The sequence below is a fragment of the Macaca thibetana genome, chromosome 1, assembly GCF_024542745.1.
Source record: "Macaca thibetana thibetana isolate TM-01 chromosome 1, ASM2454274v1, whole genome shotgun sequence".
NCBI lineage: Eukaryota > Metazoa > Chordata > Mammalia > Primates > Cercopithecidae > Macaca > Macaca thibetana.
Window position 1 is genome coordinate 178,529,419 of NC_065578.1, and position 23,603 is coordinate 178,553,021.

Consider the following 23,603-nt stretch of genomic DNA (forward strand, 5'->3'; position numbering starts at 1 on the left):
TCCTTTTTCCCCCCTTTGGACAAGGAGGTTGAAGCTATTGGAAAAAAGTAACTTTAGAAAATACCATTGATGTTTTTCCAAAATGACATGCCACAATGATGCCAAAATTGTTAAATTAGAATCTGTATATGCTGTGTTCATAAGCAAAAAATTAATTTTTCTCAGCAGTGATTTTTAGCACCAGCTGATCACTTCTTGGTACTCCTTTTCAACATCGTACAGTACAGAAATTTATTTCTGGTTTAGGACTGTTTGTGATGACAGAGGGGAAAGATTGAGTTACAGGTGTCATGATTTCTAAATACAGTATCTTTTTAGTTTTTAACTCTTAGATCATTATGGTATAAAAGTAGGCTTTTGTGAGAATTTTCCTTAAGGCATAATTCCCAACTTCCAGTTAATGTCCCAAGTCCCAAGTGGTGATTAATCTTTAAAAAACAAAACAAAAAACCTTTGGGTTGTCAGAGATTTTTTGGAACTAGGCTTTTCTTCTCAATGTTGTTTCTGCCTTCTTCTTTCACTGGAGTATTTTTTCTTTTTTTTAGAGCAAAAATTCTCAACTCTAAAAGCAGCTTAGGAGGATCACTTGTGATTTAAAAAAAATAGCCCCTCCTAAGTTATTCTGATTCAGTTGTTTTGGAGTGGGGCTGGGCATCCCTTCAAAAGCTCTTTTGTTCAAAAATGCAGTTATGGTTAAGAAAAATCACAGTGGTTTAGATCTTTTTAGCTAGTCAGGGTTTGAAAGTCACAGCTTCATTTTTCAGAGATTAATGGAATATGCAAACTATATTACAGTAACTATGAGAAAGAGAAAATACTGTGTACCTTGCTTTTGGTTTATTGGTCTACGGTTTTCCACATATAATAGGAGAAGAGAAAATATATACAAAATATCCTGGAAGGCAGATGACCACTTTGGGAAAATCTAAGTGGTGTTACTTATTCGTAACTATAGCTGGCTTATGCACATTAGGTCTATTTTGTTATTGGGGAGGAAATGAAGAGCAGACCTGTGTGCTGGAAAAAATCATAGGTGCATTTAAATTTGTTTCTCATTCTGTAATCTTGGCTTTATCTATAGCAGGTTCCCCCATCATTTCTCTGACAGTGCTTAGTTGATTTTCATGAATATGGACCTTAGATATCCTGTGTGTTTTAAAAAATATTATCAGAAATGAAGGAGAGCCAGGTGTAGGGGTGTGCACCTGTGGTCCCAGCTACTTGGGAGGCTGAAGTGGGAGGACTGCTTGAGCCCAGGAGGTTGAGGCCACAGTGAGCCATGATTGCACCACTGTACTACAGCCTGGGCAACACAGCAAGACCCTTTCTCAAAAAAAAGGGGGGGGGGGCCAGAAAAAGTCGTTCCAGGCTATATAACTTTGCTGTGTTTACAAATCCATCTGGCAGCCATTAGTTCTTATAAATGATATATCCTTCAGTTTATACCATTTCTGTATTTTGGCATTGGTTCTCAAAATAGGGTCCCTAGTCCAGCAGCATCAGCATTTCCTGGGAACTTGTTGGAAATACAGATTCTCAAGCCTTATCCCAGAAATACTGAAGCAGAAACATTGAGAGTGAGACCTAGCCATCTGTTTTTAAACAAGCTTCTAGGTGATTCTGACGTATGCTAATTTTTTAAAGCACAGTACAATGATGCAGTGCTTTGTAAACTTCAGTGTACTACAAGTTGCCTAAGAAATCTTGCTAAAATGCAGATTCTGGTCCGGTGGATCCAACATGGAACCCAAGAGTCTGCATTGCTAGTAAACTGCCTGATGGTGTTCAGCAGACCACCTTTGTATTATGCAGCTGTGGTGTGACCTGAGTTCTGTCTTCTTGTGGCAGGAAGTAACAAGAAGTGATCACGTAATATTTTTATTTATGACCTTGGCCAAATTGTTTAACTTCTCTGGGCCCCTGTTTTTATCTCAGAAGGGGCTAGAATGGATATTGTCTCTGTTAACTCTGAGATACTATTTATTTCTGATCTTTGGTTCCGAGTCAGATAAATAGCCCCGTTTGTTGAAACTCTCTTCAAGAGGAGTCAAGAAGAAAGTTTGATACAGTCTTATAAATATTTAAAAAATGATACTTCATAAAATCTTTAAATTTCAGTCTTTTCAAGTGGGAATAGAAAGAAACTTACTATATGTCATTATCATTTTGAAATGTAAAAGTTCATTTTGAGTTTTTATAGCTATCTTAAACATTTTCTTTTTAGTTTAAACAGAAGAATTAGGGGAAATTAAAGGACTTTGAAAGTTTTTTCTACATTTAGAAGGAATGCTATCTTGTACATTTTGTCAGTACAAGTATTAATATTTCTAATTTACGTTGCTTTTACTTTGTGATTATGTTTTCATTTTGTGATTTAGTAATTTGAAAATATTAATGGGACGTGTCACTTGTAATAGTACACACAACCCTAGTGTTTTCATTTTGGTCATAACCATAATCTGTGAAGTAGAATTACTGTTGTCATAGTTTAATCTTTAAAACTGTTCATAATTCCAGCCATCTAGTTTCTGTTGATTGTAATTGAGTCAAGCACTAACATTTTAAGCTAAGCTTACCTTTAAATTCAACATTACCATGAAATCTGTAGAAAAAAATAAAATTGAAACAAAGATAATGGGGGAAAGGATCAGACCTGAGGTTATCCTTTGTTATCAGCTAGGAGCTTAAGAAACTCATTAAGTAGTAGAGCTGTAAAAATGAATTTTTTAGCTAATTGTGGACAAAGAGAACTCTCTTTCTACTTTATTCTGCCTTAAAACAAATGTCACTGGGACTAATATTCTTGCTTGTTTTGATTTTGGAGAGAAGGGGGAAAAGTTACTTTTTAGTTAGAGAGGTAGTTCAGGCCTTAAAGAAAACACATGGAAGAGTCTGATTACAAGCTAGAAGAGTTCAAGAGGGGAGAATTCCCAGGAGATAAACCTAGGGAGAAGAATTAGATTAACAAAGTGATACTAAAATGTATATGTGTGTGGAGGGTGGGGATAGTGGAACAGTTATGTCTCATTCCAAAAGTGATAGATGCACTGTATGTGCCTGCATTTATTGCTGTTGACTTGATGTGGACTTTGAGATTGAGAAGGGAGAGCAGTCAGTTTAAAATCAGGTTTCATATTATGTTTTAGTCAGGACTTACCCTAAATTTTACTTTTACTGAATTTAGGGAGATACTCTTATGGAATGTTTTATACATTCGAATTTTTACTGAAAGTATCAAATCAAGTGAAAAAGCACAACAAATTATTATCAAACAAGGAAAGATTAAACAGTTAAGTAAAAGAAAACTACTTTCAATGCACCTAATCTCTAGGTAACATCTCATGTGCAGCGTTAATTTAGACTGAAAAATCATAGCAGCCTATGTGATGACAGGGGCCTCTTTTGTTGCTCATTGCAAGAATCCACAAAGTTCTTAGTTTAGTCAGGATTCTAGATCTGCATGGTTAATAGTTATAATTATTTTAAGCACTTAAGTCAGACACTCTACTAAAATCATTTTACATACATTATCTAATTTAAGAAAACAACCCTATAAGAGTAGGTATTTCCTCTTTTTATAGATGAAGGAACAAGTTCAGAGATGGAAGTAAGTTGCCTGGGATCGCAAAGATAGTGAGTGAAACAACCAGAATTTAAATCAGGGCATGACCACAACATTGTATAGCCTCCTTAGTGAACGGAGCATCCATGGAGTGAAGTTAGCAGGGGATACATAGTTTAGGACCAATTGAACATGCTTTGAAGAAAGTGCTTTCTTCTGAGAATAAAAGCAACTTTTAGAATGTATCTGGTGAATAGGATGGTTTCTAATTTTGTTTTGACTTAGAAGCCAAATTCTACTGGAGCTCACCTCATGTAGCCTGGGTCATTAAGAATCCAGTTAACAGGTCTGATGATGGTAGCTTCAAAGTCCTCATAATATTTCAGTGTATGCAAAGAAGTGTATAAAGATGCTATATAATTAGATACTTCATTTTTTTCAGTTTTAGATATTATTACATTTTTATAATATACTTAGAAATATTATTTGTGTATGTCACTTCTTAGAGTTTTAAAGTAGACTGACTTTTAATAGCTCATTCTAAGAATATTTCTCCTTGACTTGGTAGAAAAGAACTTTATTTCATAATTTTCTTCTCCTAGGTATTAAATAAAACTAAAGAATTCGAAGATGCAGTGAGAAAAGTTTTAAGAGATGTTAATTTAGATAACGATGTAGTCGTATCAGTCTTTGAAACAAACATCAGAGTTCTTGGGTAAGTATGAAAGACACTAAAGATATTATTTTATTTTTATTTATTTATATATATTTTTTGAGACAGTCTTGCTCTGTCACCCAGGCTGGAGTGCAATGACAATCTTGGTTCACGGCAGCCTCCGCCTCCTGGGTTCAAGCAATTCTCCTTTCTAAGCCTCCTGAGTAGCTGGGACTACATACAGGTGCACACCACCAAGCCCAGCTAATTTTTGTATTTTTAATAGAGACGGGGTTTCACCGTGATGGCCAGGCTGGTCTCGAACCCCTGACCTTAAGTGATCTGCCCGCCTCGGCCTCCCAAAATGCTGGGATTACAGGCATGGGCCACCATGCCCAGTCTATAATTTTAATATCAGAAAAGTTTAGGATATATTGTTTATTTCTTGATGGTAATCATGCAAGAAGTTTCTTGTGTTTAAAAGATGTAAGTTGAAACATTATGAAACACAGAGGCTTGTATTTAATCACTCACAGACGTCTGTAGACTCAAAGGTAATATCTGTATGTTGTTAAAAAGGGAATATAGGTTGAACATTAGTCAGCTACATCACAGGTTTTTCACCAGCTTATGTAGTTTGTTAAAAATAGCCAAGCACCTCTTCAGGTAAGCCATATGAAACTGAATTTATAAGATTACCTCTCAACAAACAGTTTGAAATGCTCGGCCGGGCGCGGTGGCTCACGCCTGTAATCCCAGCACTTTGGGAGGCCGAGACGGGCGGATCACGAGGTCAGGAGATCGAGACCATCCTGGCTAACACGGTGAAACCCCGTCTCTACTAAAAAATACAAAAAACTAGCCGGGCGAGGTGGCGGGCGCCTATAGTCCCAGCTACTCGGGAGGCTGAGGCAGGAGAATGGCGTGAACCCGGGAGGCGGAGCTTGCAGTGAGCTGAGATCCGGCCACCGCACTCCAGCCTGGGTGACGGAGCGAGACTCCGTCTGAAAAAAAAAAAAAAAAAAAAAAAAAAGAAATGCTCTTGGGACTTTTTTTTTTTCTTTTTTTTTTAGGAGACAGACTCTCGCTGTGTTGCCAGGCTGGAGTGCCGTGGTGCGATCTCTGCTCACTGCAACCTCCGACTCCCTGGTTCAAGTGATTCTCCTGCCTCAGCCTCCCAAGTAGCTGGGATTACAGGCACCTGCCACCACACCCAGCTAATTTTTGTATTTTTAGTAGAGACGGGGTTTCACCATGTTGGCCAGGATGGTCTCGATCTCCTGACCGCGTGATCCACCTGCCTCGGCCTCCCAAAGTACTGGGATTACAGGCGTGAGCCACTGTGCGTGGCCAGGACATTTTTTTAAAAAGATGAAATTACAGGATTTATTAGTTCAAGTTTCAACTTTATTTAATTTTTATAGTTTTGATTAAATGTTTGTTATTGTAACTCCTTTTTGTCAAAATGAGTCTACTCTTCAATTAAATACAAGAAATTGTACATAGTTTATTAATCTAGAGTGAGAGATTTTTATGTTTTAAATAATATTCTAAGTTAAAGACTTCATGGTGATACAACTAAATTTTTAAATTAAAAAATTGTTAAAATATTTGTTAGATTTGTTAAATGTAATATCTGGGATTTTCTTTAAGAAAATTTAATCTATTTAAGAACACAAAACACTTCACAACAGGATAGAATATCTAATTTAAAAAAAAAATTGATTCTGTAATTGTAATGGTTTGCCATAAAATGAGCAGTGTCAGCTACTCGGGAGGCTGAGGCAGGAGAATGGCGTAAACCCGGGAGGCGGAGCTTGCAGTGAGCTGAGATCCGGCCACTGCACTCCAGCCTGGGCGACAAAGCGAGACTCCGTCTCAAAAAAAAAAAAAAAAAAAAAAATAATAATAATAATAATAATGTTTAAATAAGTTTTGTTTTTCTTTAACTATGTTAAATTGTATAACAAAGTACCCACACCTTTTTAGATGGTAACTTTTAATTGTCTATAAGATACGGATAATGTTTCATTTCTGTGATCCTAGGGGTCTTCTGGGTGGGCACTCCCTGGCAATCATGCTGAAAGAAAAAGGTGAACATATGCAGTGGTACAATGATGAACTTCTCCAAATGGCAAAGCAGTTAGGCTACAAACTTCTACCGGCTTTCAACACTACCAGCGGCCTTCCTTATCCAAGAGTAAGTACTTCTGAAAAATATGAGTCTTTAGGTACTTTCTTTGCTGTTTTACAAAATGAAGTTTTGTGATCAGAGCCGTTGTTGTTCACCTACTTGAGGCTGAAAAAAATGCTTCAAAGCTATATAACAAATTTATATTTTCATTTCACTTAACTGATTACACTTCTAAGTGATGTGATAATTAGATTAGATTAAGCTTTAAAAGGTTTTATTTCTAATTTCTGTGGGTACATAGTGGGTATATATTAATGGGGTACATGAGATATTTTGATACAATCATATAATGCATAATAATCACATCAGGGTAAATGAGGTGGCCATTACCTCAAGCATTTATCATGTCTTTGTGTTACAAACATTCCAATTGTACTATTTTAGTTGTTTTAAAATGTACGATACACTTCTGTTGACTGTAATTGCTGTGTTGTGCTATTAAATACTATATCTTATTCTGTCTGACCTGTTTCTGTACCCATTAACCATCCCCTATTCCCCATCCCCACCAACTACCCTTCCCAGCCTCTGATAACCATTGTTCTACTCTTTACCTCCATGAGACCAATTGTTTCAATTTTTAGCTCCCACAAATGAGTAAGAACATTCAAAATTTGTCTTTCTGTGCCTAGCTTATTTCTTTTTTTTTTTTTTTTTTTGAGATGGAGTCTTGCACTGTCACCTAGGCCGAAGTGCAGTGGTGCAATCTCGGCTCACTGCAACCTCCACCTCCCGGGTTCACGCCATTCTCCTACCTCAGCCTCCTGAGTAGCTGGGACTACAGGTGCCCGCCACCATGCCCAGCTAATTTTTTGTATTTTTAGTAGAGATGGGGTTTCACTGTGTTAGCCAGGATGGTCTTGATCTCCTGACCTCGTGATCCACCTGCCTCAGCCTCCCAAAGTGCTGGGATTACAGGTGTGAGCCACCGCACCCGGGTGCCTGGCTTATTGCATTTAACATAGTGTCCTCCACTTCCATCCATGTTGTTGTAAATGACAGGATCTCATTCTTTTTCATGGCCAAATAGTATTCCATTGTGTGTATGTATAATTTAAGCTTTAATGTGTCATTACATTACAGATTAGATTGTGCTGCAGAAGGAAGAACAGATGCTAGACCAGAACTTGGGCACAGAATTATTTGTGTAGAAGATATAATTGAAGCCGTTAGTATGTAGGTGTTAACTGTCCAAATGAGAGGATGGAGAGAGAACTCACAGGACAGAGGGAGGGCATGAGGAGGAAGGACAGCCAGTAGAAGGTAAAGTACACAGAGATTTAAGAGGAGAACTGTAATGTAGTGTAGTGTAGTGTACAGTATTATAAAATCCAAAGAAGGGAACTTTGAAAGGAGAAAGTGTTCTAGAAAACTTGAGAATTGGGTGCATGAACAGAGGCATGAAGTTGTAGTGAATAAAGAGGAACGGATTCAAAGTAGGTGAAAGTAAATAGGAATGAACCACTCATTTTAAAATTTCTTCAGTGTTGGTCGTTAAAGGAGAGTTGGCAATAAAGTCAGTTGAAGGAGTTTTATTGGTTTTCTCCTTTAAAGCACAGGGAAAGAAGCCATTGAAGAGGGAAAGAGCTTTTTCTTCTGATTTATTTCTCATTCTTTATTAACACTATTACTCTCTCCCTCTTGTCCAAGACAGACACCTCAGCCATTACCAAACTCTGTCAGTTTTTTTTCTTTTCTTATACCTGTCTTACTCTTTTCTCTCTTGGTTTATGCTTCAGAGCACTTGAAAAACCAGTATCACTAAAATCTAATTTTTGTCAATTTATCTTCAAAAATTGTATGGCTCTTTGTATTGTATTGAGTGTCCCTTAACTTTCAGAATGTTTTATAATTTGGCAGTAGACTTTCTGACATTCCCTCATATTTCCATATCCCGGTGAAATCATTGTTCTATTTCAGCTACAGCAATCTATAGTGTCCCCAGAGTCTCTTAAGTTTTTTTTTTTTTTCATTCTATGCCTTTAGGCTTACCATTTCTGTCACCTGGCATAACTTCTCTACCAATATAAGTCAAATCAAATAAGGCTCATTTCCTCCATCAAGAAGTCATCCTTGACTGGAGATATAGCATGATATAGGGCAATGCTTTATCAATTTAGTGAGTTGTGACTAGCACTTTTTAAAAATTAAACAGACTAGAATGAAATGTCTTCTTATTTAAATTTCTAGTTTGATATTTTAAAAAGCTTTCCAGTGAACATTCATTTTGTTTGTTTGTTTTGAGATGGTGTCCCTCTATCACCCAGGCTGGAGTACAGTGGTGTGATAATAGCTCACTGCAGCCTCCAGCTCCTGGGCTCAAGTGATCCTCCCACCTCAGCCTCCTGAGTAGCTGGGACTACAGGCACGTGCCACCATGCTTGGCTGACTTTTAAACAAATTTTTTGTAGAGATGGGGTTCTCATTATGTTGCCCAGGCTAGTCTCAGACTCCTGGGCTTAAGAGATACTCCCACCTTGGCCTCCCGAAGTACTGGACTCCCAGATGTGAGCCATCGTGCCTGGCCTCTGTAGACATTCTTATACACACCTTTTTAGACATTTTTTATTTCTTCCTTAGGATAAATTACTCGTAGAGGAAGTAATAAGTCACAGAGTAGGGAATGCTTTTTAAGACATCAGGTACTTATTGCCCAATTGCTTTCCAGAAAGATTCTACTTTTTTACTTCACAGTGTTGTAAAAGTACATGTGTCATTTTACTGTTACTAATACTGTATATTATTATTTTGCCAACTTGAGAAAAAATTGAATTATATTTTAATATGGATTTTTTTGCTTATTAGTACAGTTAAATTTGTTGATCTTTTTTCTTAGCATATTAAAATTAAAAGCAAAATTTTTTAAACAATATATAAACATTTATTTAATTCAGTTTACTTTTAGTAAGTACTTTTAGTTTTTATTATAAATGGAGGTGTTAGATTTTGAGGAATCTAGCATTTCTTTACTTTTACCATAACATGAGAAGCAGACAAGGAATTAAAACAGAAGATACTATGAGCATTATGGTAAAACAAAGAAACTTACATTATTTTCTTATCCTCTGAAATGTCAAGAAAATTTTTAAAATGATTTTTTATAATAGGACAATAGAAGAAAAATAACTACTGTCCCATCCTTTCTTATACATGCTTAGTATGCTTTGGCCCCTAAAAATTTGTGTAATCAGTCTCTCTTAGATAAGCATATGTAGTTGATAGTATTTGCATTAATGGTTTTAACTCAGATGAATGTACTGTACAGAAATGTTATTGTAAGAGTTAGTGGTCATTTTTTAAACTCATATATAACCTTTAGAGCTAGTACACACTTTGTAATGCCATTTCCTCAAAGTTAATTAAAAGCAACTTGCCAGCTTTTCAGATAAGACCTCATTACAAACGTTGAGTAGATTATTATATCCATAAAATATAAGGTTAGTAAGAATTCTGTTATGATTTACACATATTTTAAGGATTTTCTAGTGTAGCAAAAAGACAGTGTAAACAAGTTTAGTGTAAGTAATTTATGCTTTTTCTTTTAATAAAAAGGTGTCCTTTTAAAAATTGCCTTGTGACTCTCAGGAACACAGAATTAGGAGGAACCAGGTTCTAGATTGCTTCATGCTTTATTTTATTCCTGCTTTCATCTCTTTTTGTCTTAAACCTCTCAAGAAAGCAGGACAATAAGCTCCTTGTTACTAATTTCTGCAGTAATAGATACTACACCAGTGCTATCTCTAAACCCAGTCATTTGAGTCCTAGTCAGGAAGACAGGAACCTATCTACCAGCCCCTAGATTACCAGAGAATCCCATAAGCAAAAAACGCCCTGAACCCTTCTTCCCTGATTTGTGGAAATGGTAGTGCCCCTTGGATACTGAAATGTATCTTGGTTCTGCATTTAAAAGTTCTCTAATACTGGCTGGGTGTGGTGGCTCACTCCTGAAATCCCAGCACTTTGAGAGGCCAAGTCGGGCAGATCACGAGGTCGAGATTGAAACTATCCTGGCTAACATGGTGAAACCCCATCTCTCCTAAAAATACAAAAATTAGCTGGATGTAGTGGTGTGTGCCTGTAATCCCAGCTACTCAGGAGGCTGAGGCAGGATAATCACTTGAACCCGGGAGGTGGAGGTTGCGGTGAGCCGAGATCATGCCACTGCACTCCAGCCTGGCGACGTGAGACTCCATCCCCCACCAAAAAAAAGGTGTTTAATACCACTTATCTTCAGGAAGGATACAAGATTGAAATGAGCAGATACTATAGATAGTTGTGTTAATAAATAGTCCTTTTACAAATTTTATAGCAATCATCTTGCAATACAGTTCAATATACAAACATCTTAAGTATTATTGTACTAAAACGTTAATGATTCAAAGTATTTCCATTTTAAGGGAAAGGGTACTGAAAGTGGGATACAAAAATGTTTATTCTTCTCTATTTTGCTTTTGCTTTCTTATGACTACTCTTGGACTTTGTCATTCTTAGCTCTCAACTACTCCCAATTCAGCGTTATTTCCTTTTCTGAAATTCACACTTTAGCACTTGTGACTTCCATTTGTTTGGCACTTAATTTATGACTTTTCATTGTTAGTTATTTTCTCTGTTTACATATCTGTCTTATTTGCTCTGTCTGGATTTTAAGCTCCTTGAGGACAAGGATCTATTCCTTTGTATATTGTCATAATATTCCCCACATGGTAGGTAAATAAGCAATAAATATTGATTAGTTGATTGTAGTAATTAACGCAACTGACCAGAAAATATTTTTCACTGTTGACTCTTATTGCAAATACTTGTAAAATTATACTTTACCTTAGTGTAATTAATGTAATTAAATCTTTACTTTATTATTAAGGACTGCTTCATTGTAAGTCGGTCATTCTTAGTATCAATTTTCAATTTTAGTTCTGTAGATAGGGATACAGGCAGCATAAGGGGGTAGGAGATACTTTTCGTTCTTGTTTATGGTGCAGAACTACCTAAAACTAGCTAATCCTACAAAAGTACAAATGATAGAGATAATTACAAGTTTGGGAGGGGATGGAGGGGTACTGCTAGGCTAATAGCACGTGAAAATGTCTCAAGTGGCACTCTACAAAGTAAGATAAATGGCAGTACTGAGGACAACATTAACAGTGATCAGATCCCCATGTCTCACCTACGTTTCACATTTGTTGTTCGTTTGTTGTTGAGGGGGTGTTTGTTTAGAAATGCCTGGAATCTGTTGATTGGACACTGTTCAGGCACTAGGTATACCTAGCAGTTGATTTATCCAGATAAGTTGAAATATAAATTTTTTTGAGCTTCTCTTTATATAGAGTTTGAATAATAACTTAACCAAGAGTATACCCATGATGTTTTATGTTTGATTTTTTTTGTTATTGGCTGAATCCTTGGCATATACCTCCTTTTTTGTTGGTTAGTTGGATTGCTGAAAAATATTTTTTTTTTTTTTTTTTTTTTTTTTGAGACGGAGTCTCGCTCTGTCGCCCAGGCTGGAGTGCAGTGGCCGGATGTCCGCTCATTGCAAGCTCCGCCTCCCGGGTTTACGCCATTCTCCTGCCTCAGCCTCCCGAGTAGCTGGGACTACAGGCGCCCGCCACCTCGCCCGGCTAGTTTTTATTTTTTAGTAGAGACAGGGTTTCACTGTGTTAGCCAGGATGGTCTCGATCTCCTGACCTCGTGATCCGCCCGTCTCGGCCTCCCAAAGTGCTGGGATTACAGGCTTGAGCCACCGCGCCCGGCTTGAAAAATATTCTAATTTTAGTCAGTGTCTGCTCAGTTTGGGTCTAGTTAATCCAGGTTCATATCGTGGTATTATTTTTTTTTTTTTTTTTTTTTTTTTTAAGACAAGGTCTTGTTCTGTCACACAGGCTGGAGTGCAGCGGTGCTATCTTGGCTCACTGCTACCTCCGCCTCCCACATTCAAGAGATTCGTGTCTCAGCCTCCCAGGTAGCTGGGATTACAGGCATACACCACCATGCCCAGCTAAGTTTTGTATTTTTAGTAGAGATGGGGTTATGCCATGTTGGCGAGGCGGGTCTCAGACTTCTGGCCTCAAGTGATCCACTCGCCTTGGCCTCACAAAGTGCTGGGATTACAGGCATGAGCTACCGCTCATGGCCTATTTGGTTTTCTTCGACTTAATAAATACCCCTTTGAAAAAATTTCCCTTGTGGTGGTAACCTGCCGGCAAGGACACACTCTATATTTCAAAACCCTTAAAACCCGTAAATGAAATTTTAATTTCCTTTCAAATATACATCATAACAATCCATTTTTTGTTTGTGATGAACTAGTTAATATATAATATAGACTGGTTTTTCACAAATTCTAAACTAACCCTGATTTCTTCTAAGGCTGGTCTACTTCCCTATTCTTGTACTTACTAATTCAAACTGTCCAGGGAACAAAATTGTTAAAAAGATACCTTCTGTGTGTAATTTCCCTTGTAAATATTCCCTTACTTCATGAATATTGTGTGCTTAGAGTATATTTCCCTAGATGTTAATTGGAAGGTCACAGAGATGATCACATTGAATTTCAGTGTTTAGTTATTTTATGAATTATTTTCATGATTTTATGTCAGGACTCGATTGAAAAGTAGTTTGTTATCAGAAAGTCGTTATCTTGATAACTGCTAATGACAATTTTCTAATTGTATTCAGATTAATTTAAAGTTTGGCATCAGAAAACCAGAAGCTCGGACAGGAACTGAGACAGATACCTGTACGGCTTGTGCAGGTACCTTGATCCTTGAATTTGCTGCTTTAAGTCGATTCACAGGAGCAACAATATTTGAGGTTTGCTTTTTACGGTCTTTGATATCCTGGGCATTGGGCATAACTAACTTTATATCTAGTTGGAGAATTACTGTTATTTTAGTGAACTTTTTGTCTAAATTCCTTTACATGGGTTTTAATTGTCAAAAACCTAGAACACTGTGAAGGAGCTATGTTAAATCCAACTTTGCATTTTGTTCACCATCTATAAAGTATAGGTTTAGGTTTAATCTTAGAAAGTTTTTTAGCCATATTACTTAAATGAATTTGACGTCTGCTTGATATCATAAATGTCTTATATGAAATACTATGTCCCTGTGTTTTATTTGTTAGACTTCCAGGTGGTCTATTGCACTTCTGAATTCTGGAACCTTCACTAATCTTCTAAAACACAGTGAAATTTTTGTACTTAAGTCTTGATTGAGACTCGAATCTGTAAATTTGTTTACTGCAAGGGAAATGTTATTCATTATCCAAAAGACTTGAATATCCCCACATAGTTGTTGTAGACTAGCTATGTCTCTCATTAAAACAATCTCATTATTTAAGCATGTCATTGGAGTGCAGTGTTAACACAAAGCACCCTCTTTTTCAAGCATATGACTTAGGTTAATGTTTAAAAATCCAGCAAATGGCAAACAGAACAAGCAGAAATAGGGACTGTGTACCAGCATTACAGATATTAGATCTGAATGTAAAGAAAACAAATTGACTTTGTGTGTATGTATGTCTGTAAGTTAAAATGTCTCAAGGACAGATTTATCATGTTTGGTTGGTTAATCTTTTAAACTTAAATTTTTATTCTATATCTTGTTCACTAATATTTTCCCTTCATTAAAAAGTGTGGATACTTTTGCGTACTTTAATAATTATAAACTCTCAGATATTGATGCAGTTACAGGTGAGGAAAATAAGGCTCAAAGACTATGAGAGACCTGCACAGCTGGTAGGTGATGCATGGAATTGGAATTAGAATCCATGTCTTTCTGAATTTGAAACCTATACTGTTTCCAAATGAGCTATTTTGTGTTTATGAATAAATCTGTTGAAAATCATGTGATTTTTTGGCCGGGCACGGTGGCTCAAGCCTGTAATCCCAGCACTTTGGGAGGCCGAGACGGGCGGATCACGAGGTCAGGAGATCGAGACCATCCTGGCTAACACGGTGAAACCCCATCTCTACTAAAAAATACAAAAAAAAAACTAGCCGGGCGAGGTGGCGGGCGCCTGTAGTCCCAGCTACTCGGGAGGCTGAGGCAGGAGAATGGCGTAAACCCGGGAGGCGGAGCTTGCAGTGAGCTGAGATCCGGCCACTGCACCCCAGCCTGGGTGACAGAGGGAGACTCCCTCTCAAAAAAAAAAAAAAAAAAAAAAAGAAAAAAAAAAGAAAATCATGTGATTTTTAAAAAAATTCTTGAATATGCAGTAATTTACCATCAGAGAAGATGCAGTTGACAAAGAATTGATCTAATAATACAGGGTTGGCAAGCTACAGTCTGTGAGCGAAGTCCAGCCACTGCCTGTTTTTAATAAAGTTTTATTGGAACACAGCCATGCTCAATTGTTTATCTGTAGCTACTTTGGTGCTACAGGGACAGAGTTGAGTAATTGTGCCATTTACTGTGTGACCTATAGCACCTAAAATATCTGGTCCTTGTCAGAAAAAGTTTGCTGACCCTTGGTCTAATTATAAAGAGATCTGAATTCTCATATTAGTTTTTTGTCCTGTAATTCAATTTTAAACTCTAGCTAATCTTGAATTTCACTAGGCCTGTTTTCTTAGCTGTAGAGTAAGAGTAGGGAAATACAATGTTTTTGAAGTTTCCTGGCTCTGAAACTCTGCCATTTAATTAAAATTATAACCTTTATAACCTGCTTTGTGTTTGAAAGAAATCGTAGTTTGCGTTAGGAATTATAACTATTTTACACTCTCTAACCTACCAAGTGGCAAATTGGTTTAATGACTTTCTTTTATAGAAGTCCTTCTGCAGTGCTAAATAGGTTCATGCTCTGAAATTAATTTAGAAACCTACCTGTACTTGGCCGGGCGCGGTGGCTCAAGCCTGTAATCCCAGCACTTTGGGAGGCCGAGACGGGCGGATCACGAGGTCGGGAGATCGAGACCATCCTGGCTAACATGGTGAAACCCCGTCTCTACTAAAAAATACAAAAAACTAGCCGGGCGAGGTGGCGGGCGCCTGTAGTCCCAGCTACTCGGGAGGCTGAGGCAGGAGAATGGCGTAAACCCGGGAGGCGGAGCTTGCAGTGAGCTGAGATCCGGCCACTGCACTCCAGCCTGGGCGGCAGAGAAAAAAAAAAAAAAAGAAACCTACCTGTACTTGCCCTTTGCATTTATATTTTGTGACATCTTTTCATCCAAAGCCAAAAATTTGATTACAGCTCATTTAGTGTCTAGTAGATAAAATAAATGAAAAAAAGAAAAACATATCATAAGGTTACAAGTTTGTTGTTATCAAATATTTAGTAGCCTAGTTGATTTAATAGCTTTTTACTAATGAACTTGCATACCATTTAAAAAGTAGGATCTGAAATGAGTTTCGAAGATAGCATACTACCTTTGAAATTCTCTTCCAGTTTTCTAAATAAGAGTATCTAAGGATATTTTTACTTTGCATTTAAGTGATAGAAATTACTTTAACAAGTATATCTAATTATGTAAGCAATTAATATAATTTAATAATACATGTGTGTGAATATGAACTTGTGCTACAGGAGTAGATGAAATGAAAAAAAAAAGAGTAGATGAAATGAATGGTCTCAAAGCGAGCCCTCCTCTGAATAGCTTATTGAGAGTCTTTCCTAACTACACTGATTGGTTGAAAAAGAGCCAAGCTTTGAGTTTTAAGGAAATTTGTTTTATAAATAGTTATCTTAGAAATTTAACCTAATTCTTGAAATATCCTATTGGCCTTTGAGTTTTGTTTGTTCGTTTCCTTTTTGCCAAAGATACTTAGTTCTTCAATTATGCATTTCTTTCTTTTTCTTTCTTTTTCTTTTTTTTTTTTTTTAATTACAGGAATATGCCAGAAAAGCTCTCGATTTTCTCTGGGAAAAAAGACAACGAAGTAGTAATTTAGTGGGCGTGACTATAAATATTCATACTGGAGATTGGGTACGAAAAGGTATGTAAGTTAGGCTTTTTAAATCAAGCCTTTGCATCCTCAAAATGGTTGGGAAATACAGAATTTTCATTTGTTAAAATAATCTTTGGGATACTACAAAGCATAGGTTCTCACAGGATTGCTGGAATTTTAATTAATTTAGCCAGATTTTCTTTTTTGATGCCAAATGTGACACGCTTCTTCTAGATGATTTAGTATTCTATTTCTTAATGGATATAGCATTGTAGGTATAGGGTACAGATGAAATGCTATAATTTATTTGAAAACTAGAGAACTAGAGTTCCTCAGCCATCTCATATCAAGGTGTGATTTAGTAGAATCTGTGTTCAATAAATTCTTTTTTTTTTCCTACCTCCAGAAATATAGTAGCTAAGAGCGTAGACTCTGGAGTCATGTTGTTGGATTCAAGCTATGTGATCTTGGGAAACTTATTTAACCTCTGTGTGCCTCTCTATTCCGTTTCTGTAATTAGTTGTTCTGTATGAGGATTAAATGAGTTAACCAATGTAAAGTGCTTAGAACAGTGCCGGGCATGTACTACACTTACTATGAAGTAGGTGCCCAGTAACGAGATGTTAGTCCCTTTGATTAATAATTTTACTTCTGGGAATCTAGTCTGAGCAATAATACAAAACATAGAAAACTATTTGGTCCCAAGATATTCCATGCAATTATAAGTAGCAGAAAATTGGAAACAGTCTAAGTAACCGTCAATTAAAAAAAGCTAAGAAAATTATTTTATGTCAGTGTTGGAATATTGTTATTAAAATAAATCAGAAGCATGGGAAGGAACATATAACAATGTTTTATGAACAAACAGGATATTGAATTGTACAAAGAATGTGATTTTATCTTTATAAAACACCCTGATAAAACAAGTATAGATGAATGGAAATAAACTAGAGTATTCTTAATGAAAGCATATTTTTTATACATTTTCTCTATTTCTAAAAAGCTTATCTTGTTTATATGTAAAATAAAAGGTAACTGCCTATATTTAAATAAATAAAAAGTATAAAATTATTAATTCAAACATAATAAAATTATTACCTTTATTCAGTATTGTATAAAATTTTTCTATGTCATCTAAATGGTTCCTGAAACAGATCTGAATTTTGACTTTAGAATTTTGTAATTTTTTTTTTCTTTTAAGCCCACCTCAGACCTCAGGTGCAAGTTAATCGTAATTAATTTTGAATTAAGCATAATCATTACGTTATGACACAACAGTCCTATTAGTGGTTCATACATGGCCCATTTTACTTAGTCATTTCAATAATGTAATAAGCACCACCTTGTGGATACACAGACCCAGACACAGCCCATACCCCAGCAGAATGAAGCACCTGCTGTACTTCTGCCGAAGCCAAGTAGTGCACAGCTTCGGCCGCAGCTCCAAGGATCTTGGCATCCCCACAGTTCACTTTCTTGAACAAGTGAACAAGTAGTAGATAATCTTCCAGGTGATGTATCCACTGGTGTTTATTATGGTTGGGCTAGTGTTGGAAGTGGAGATGTCCATAAGATGGTGGTGAACATGAGATGGAACCCATACTACAGGAACACAAAGCGGTCCATGGAAACTCTTATCATGTATACTTTCAAAGAGGACTTCTATGGGGAAATCTTCAATGTGGCCATTGTTGGCTACCCCAGACCAGAAGAGAATTTTTGACTCTTTAAGTCAGTTATTTCAGTAATTCAGGGTGGTACTGAGGAAGCTAAGAAATGACTAGATGTACCAGAACATTTGAAACTCAAGACAATTTCTTCCAAGTTCCTAAAAGCAAAATATTGAATGGCCACTGATGAAAAATCATCTTATGTATTCATTCACTGTTTTCTAGTATTTCACTGCTTATGATTGTCTAGTCTCATCTTGGTTATATTTTAAAAATCAAATATTTTCCTACATCTGTGAATTAAATAGTACAGTGTAGTTACTATATTGTACTTCAGCTGTTAAATTAAATCCATTATGTCATAACACTAAAAAGACTCATTTAAAGATGAAGATTTAAAGTGACATAATATGTTGATTTAAATGTACCACTAGAAAAGCATGTCTTACAATAGAAATGACATGTATATAAATATGGATAAAAAGACAGCTCACTAGTTTGAGATAAAAACTATTATTTTCATGGTAAAGTACCAACATGTATGTGCTTGTATAGCATATATATAAACAGAGAAGGCTTAATGCATTTATAATGCAAATACAAATGCATTAAATAGAAGTTTTGATAGTGTATTACAGACCTACGAGGAAAAATCCAGACTTTGTATTTTTGATATTTTGTGCATCAATATATTGTTACAAACATGAAAACTGTGAAATTGCTTTAGTCATTTCCTTGCAGTCACATCATTGTGCCATCTTCATTTTTGTCTAGAGTTGGTTCAATTCTGAGTGGTCTAGACTCCACCTATCATTTTTTTTTTTATTGGTTAAGACAGTAAAATAAGTGTTTTTTGAATCTATAGGTTTCATTTTTGTGTTAGATAGCATTTCTTCTTTTTAAGAGTAGATATTATTATTGTTATTTAATTATTTCTTGACTTTGGTTCCTTTTTCCTTTTTAGGAAAAAGCAAAACAAGAGACTTCATCTTTAGATTTCCTCAAGATTTAAGTGAATTTACTATTCGTGTATACATACCAGTTTCTTAAAGAACACAGGATGCTTATTTTCCCCCAGTGAAACTAAGAGCTAATTAAACTATGAAACAGTTAGAAAATTATTTATTTTAAATGTAATTATCTGTTCCAGGGCAAATCTAAACTGGTGTAGTCATATATATGCACAACGTAATTTAATGCTAATCTAAGTAGTGCTTATAGCTTGAAGGAAAGGCATAAATAAACAGTTAAAAATAATCTATGTAGTATGGATTTTTCCTCCTACTAACTGGATGATTTTGGTCTACTTGCATCTTTTTGTTTATATTGGCAAAATGTTGAAGTCTTTGGAAAATTAGGAAATTAACATTACAGATTGCTTTGGGCCCCCTCACAGAGTATATTGCATCATTGTTCATTTTAGCAACAGATTTGGTGATGATGGAGGGATGAAGTAGAAGTATGTAGAGGTAATTTTGAAGATAATTCTTATAAATCATTTTTTTCTTATCTGCATAAATTAGAATTGATTTTAATAATACAAAATACATAGAAAAATGTCTGAAGCTGTTGGAGAAGAGGGAAGCATATGTAATTCAGTTGGATTGTGTTTTACTTTTTGGTATATGAATTCATGGCAAAAAATACCATTCGTGGCTTTTTCATTTCTTTATCAAAATTTTAAGTTAGAAATTCTATACATGAAAGAAGACTCGATTTTCAGTGGCTTTATGAAGCAAAGTTAAAAACAAATGTGGAAAAAGTAAAAACATTTGTGTCTTATTTGCCACTAATTATATTCTCTTTAAGTGGGTGAAAGTTCTTTGATATTTTATTGTTACCCTTGCATCTTGTTAAATAACCATTGGTTTTGAGAATCAGGTAATGTGTTGTTTAGGGGTTAATTGTGTACATTTTCCAAAGTTTTATCTTGATTATAAGAAGTTACAGTAGTAAGTTATAGTGGTATCATTGTGATTTGTCTGAATGTTTTCAGGCCTTGAAATTTTTACTGTGATTTTTTTTTTTTAATTTAACAGTTGTTTAATGAAAAATCACATTTGTGTTTCCATAGATAGTGGAGTTGGAGCAGGGATTGATTCATATTATGAATATCTATTGAAAGCCTATGTCTTGCTTGGAGATGACAGTTTTCTGGAAAGATTTAACACAGTAAGTTGATACAATTTTATATTAATTTTATAATCAATTTCATTTGAGTCCAGATTTTGATAGAAACTCCATTACCTGAATGACATTGTAAAAATAATTTTTAAAATGTGTAGTGGTTTTGTGTCAGTATTTGATGATGTTGGACAGGGACAGCATAAAAAGTGACATACATTCCAAAAAATTAGTTGATAAAGTAGTTTTATTTTCACCTTTTATCAGAAACTTTGCAGATCTGCCAATAAGAGACGTAGTAGATTTGAATTTTACCTAATCTTGTTTTGTACAAGGATAAGAATTGATGAAATATGTTACTAGGTAGCTTTTTCCTTTGGATTCCAATTCTTTTTGAAATCTTGGAAGTTTGGCTTAGTTTGATTACACCAAGGATACAGGACTTTGAAAACTTGGAGAAACTAGTGAGTATTCATTTCAAAAGCAAGTCTTAAGACTGGCTCAGAACCACAGGCATATTTTTTGGGAAAAGTGGGAGGATTATTGAACCCAATTGAATCACCTTTTTAACTGAAGCAAACCGAAATGAATATAGCAAACTCATCAATTATATCACTATATTCTTTTAAAAATAATCTGCCATTTGTTTGTTCACCTATCAGTTCATCCATGTTGTATGTATGGGACAGTATGACATGGTGATTAAAAGTATGGGAGATATACTGGTTTAAATTCTGATTGTACCGCCTACGGGTTTTGTGACTTTGGGCAAGTAACTAATATTATTTGCCTCTGTTTCTTATCTACAGAATGGGAGTACTAGTACTAATTTATAGGGTTATCGGGAGGATTGAGTTTATGCATTCAAAGTGATTAGAGCAGTGCCTTTAACCTATGGCCAGTTCTCAATAATAGTGATTAAATAATAGGTAAATTTGCAAAAAATATTAGTAAAAGTTGTAATAAGTCATTAATCGAATACTTTATAAAATTATCACATAGATTGTATATTAGATTATAACAAGAATTTCTTGAGGTGAATGGGGACAAATAACTGTTTTTGTTGGCTTGTTATCACAACTCAACCTGTTGTCAAAGCTGAGAAATATCTTGGAGAAGAAGACAAAAGAAGGGAAAAAGAGTTTTCTAAGACCATAAAAAGCTGAGATAGCAAACCATAAGAATGGCAGCAGTGATTAGCTGCATTAGTTTAGATAGTAGTGAGCACCAAAATATTATTAGCCGAGAAGGGATCAGACTTCCAAGATACAGGAAAAAACAAATTCTGTAATATAGAAGCTGGTAGCCATATTCCAAGGGGACCTGCGGGCATCAGTGGGCCACAAAGACATACTAACCATGGGCTAACGCCACAGGACATGGAGATGTTCAGTTCCCTTTTTCTCAGAAGGTCCCATATTACATATAGTCTTTAATAGTCTGCATGTGAGTTAGAGGACATAAAGGAGTACATATATATTTTAGAAAGATTTCCATCTAAAATAACTTAAATATTTATATAAATTGGTAATTATTTAGTGAGTTTATATATAAATTCTAGTTTAATTTATTCACAGTGCTATTTAATGTATTTAGAGTAGTACCTCTTTTTTCATCTAACTTTCATGAACACATATTGTGATCTTTTAGCACTACGATGCCATAATGAGGTACATTAGCCAGCCACCTCTTCTACTTGATGTGCATATCCACAAACCAATGCTGAACGCTCGGACTTGGATGGATGCTTTGCTTGCCTTCTTCCCAGGCTTGCAGGTATAAAGAATTCTGCTTTCTTAATATGAACATAAGATGATGATGTTAATTAGGTGCATTTTTGATCTTTAAAACTGAACTACAAAACATAGTTGCAGTTCAGAATTGTATTTGTATACATTTTTCTGTTTATGTAATGATTAGAGATAAAATCAGCTCATATTTTATTAGGTAATTTTCTTGTTGTTGATTTCTAGGTGTTAAAGGGGGATATTAGACCTGCTATTGAAACTCATGAAATGTTATATCAGGTGATTAAAAAACACAATTTTCTACCAGAGGTAAGCAAATAATTTTTGGAATAATCTTACACACACACACAAACACACACGCACACACGTACACATATACACTATAAGTTGCTAATTTAAAGATAGAAAATGGCATCTTCAAGTCTTGTTGGTTCTTTTTTTTTTCCTATTAAATAGTTTATTTTTGGTTTGTGCAGTATTATATATGTTTTTGCTTTTCTTTGTGTGTTAAGAGAAGTCTGATTTAGGGTAATGCTGACATTTTTAAAATTTCATGTAAAAAAACTCCCGGCTTAGTGCTTCTCAACTCTTCCTAACTTATGCCATTGTAATATTCTCTCATTCTAACTCTTATATGTACCTACCAGCTAGGGAGATTTTGTCACTTTTTATTTTCTAAAGCTTGTCTTATGAAACTGTATACGTTAGATACACTTTTGTTGTTCACACATGCGCCCTGGAAATGTAGAGAATGCCATCTCTTCCTCATGCTGATTGAGAATTATTCTTCCTGGTTTTTATACATTATATTAGTAATAAATATTCTTGCTAGCTTGATATGACAAGATTTTAATAGCATACTTTTTGGCTTTCCAGAAATGTACCATTAAAAATTTCCAAATGTGTGTATGGCCTTGTTCTATCCCTGCTTATTGACTACCCTCTGTGAGATATCTAAGCATTCCACCAACTTAGAAGGGTTCCTAAAGTGTTTGTTTTGGAAAGTATAGTTTTATTAGCCTTCAGGTGAGTAGGACTGTGCATTGCAGAAAATTCATATCCATACAGAATAAACTGAGGTTTCAATTAATACATCTATCACAAATGAAGTTTTTATTTAGTTCCCATAAAAGGTTTTGTTTGCTTTTATTTTTATGTTCTTTTAAAAACCGGTTGATTATGTTATTGAATAAATTTCAAATAGATTAATTTTATTTATTTTTAAATAATGCCCTGTCTTATTCCATAAAGGATTTGAGGCAGTTACAAAAGAAAATATAAGCTAAAATATGAAATATGTATGCTTGCACATTGCTAAGACAGGTTTTAAGTATTCTTACCACAAAAAAGATAAGTATGTGAGATAATGCATATGTTAATTAGCTTGATTTAGCCATTTCATAGTGTATACATATATCAAAACACCATGTCATGTGTACCATAAATATATGTCACTTTTATTTGTCAATTTAAACAATTTAAAAATAAGTGTGAGAACTAGAGAAGTAATAAGGGGAAAAAGTAGAGAGAAGGATAAAAAGAAAACACAATTATGTTGACCACCAGGACCCATGTAGTGTCATTACTGAGTTTCATTACTGAATTTTTCTTAGTTTTCTAATAGCCAGAATGATCATTTAAAAAATAATCCATTTAATTGGTAAAAATAGCAGCCTTTGCAGAATGAATTATTTTAAGCAATGAAAATTGATGTTTTATTGATGAAAATGTCATGATTGCTATTTTAATTACTTTTACCTATTTAT

At 35.2% G+C, this 23,603-nt stretch overlaps 1 protein-coding gene and 1 pseudogene across 8 annotated transcripts in view; both read left to right on the plus strand.

The window, feature by feature from the left end:
* Positions 1-23,603, plus strand: part of EDEM3 (ER degradation enhancing alpha-mannosidase like protein 3) — a 70,815-nt gene that overhangs the window by 18,683 nt on the left and 28,529 nt on the right. For all 8 annotated transcript variants that reach the window (XM_050765889.1, XM_050765888.1, XM_050765891.1 and 5 more), the window contains exons 5-11: positions 4,165-4,277; positions 6,264-6,417; positions 13,087-13,221; positions 16,238-16,343; positions 20,040-20,137; positions 21,740-21,865; positions 22,063-22,146. In XM_050765889.1, the coding sequence (XP_050621846.1) occupies positions 4,165-4,277; positions 6,264-6,417; positions 13,087-13,221; positions 16,238-16,343; positions 20,040-20,137; positions 21,740-21,865; positions 22,063-22,146 (816 nt within the window). The remainder of the gene's footprint in view (positions 1-4,164; positions 4,278-6,263; positions 6,418-13,086; positions 13,222-16,237; positions 16,344-20,039; positions 20,138-21,739; positions 21,866-22,062; positions 22,147-23,603) is intronic.
* On the plus strand, positions 16,814-19,103 carry LOC126940208 (riboflavin kinase-like; annotated as a pseudogene).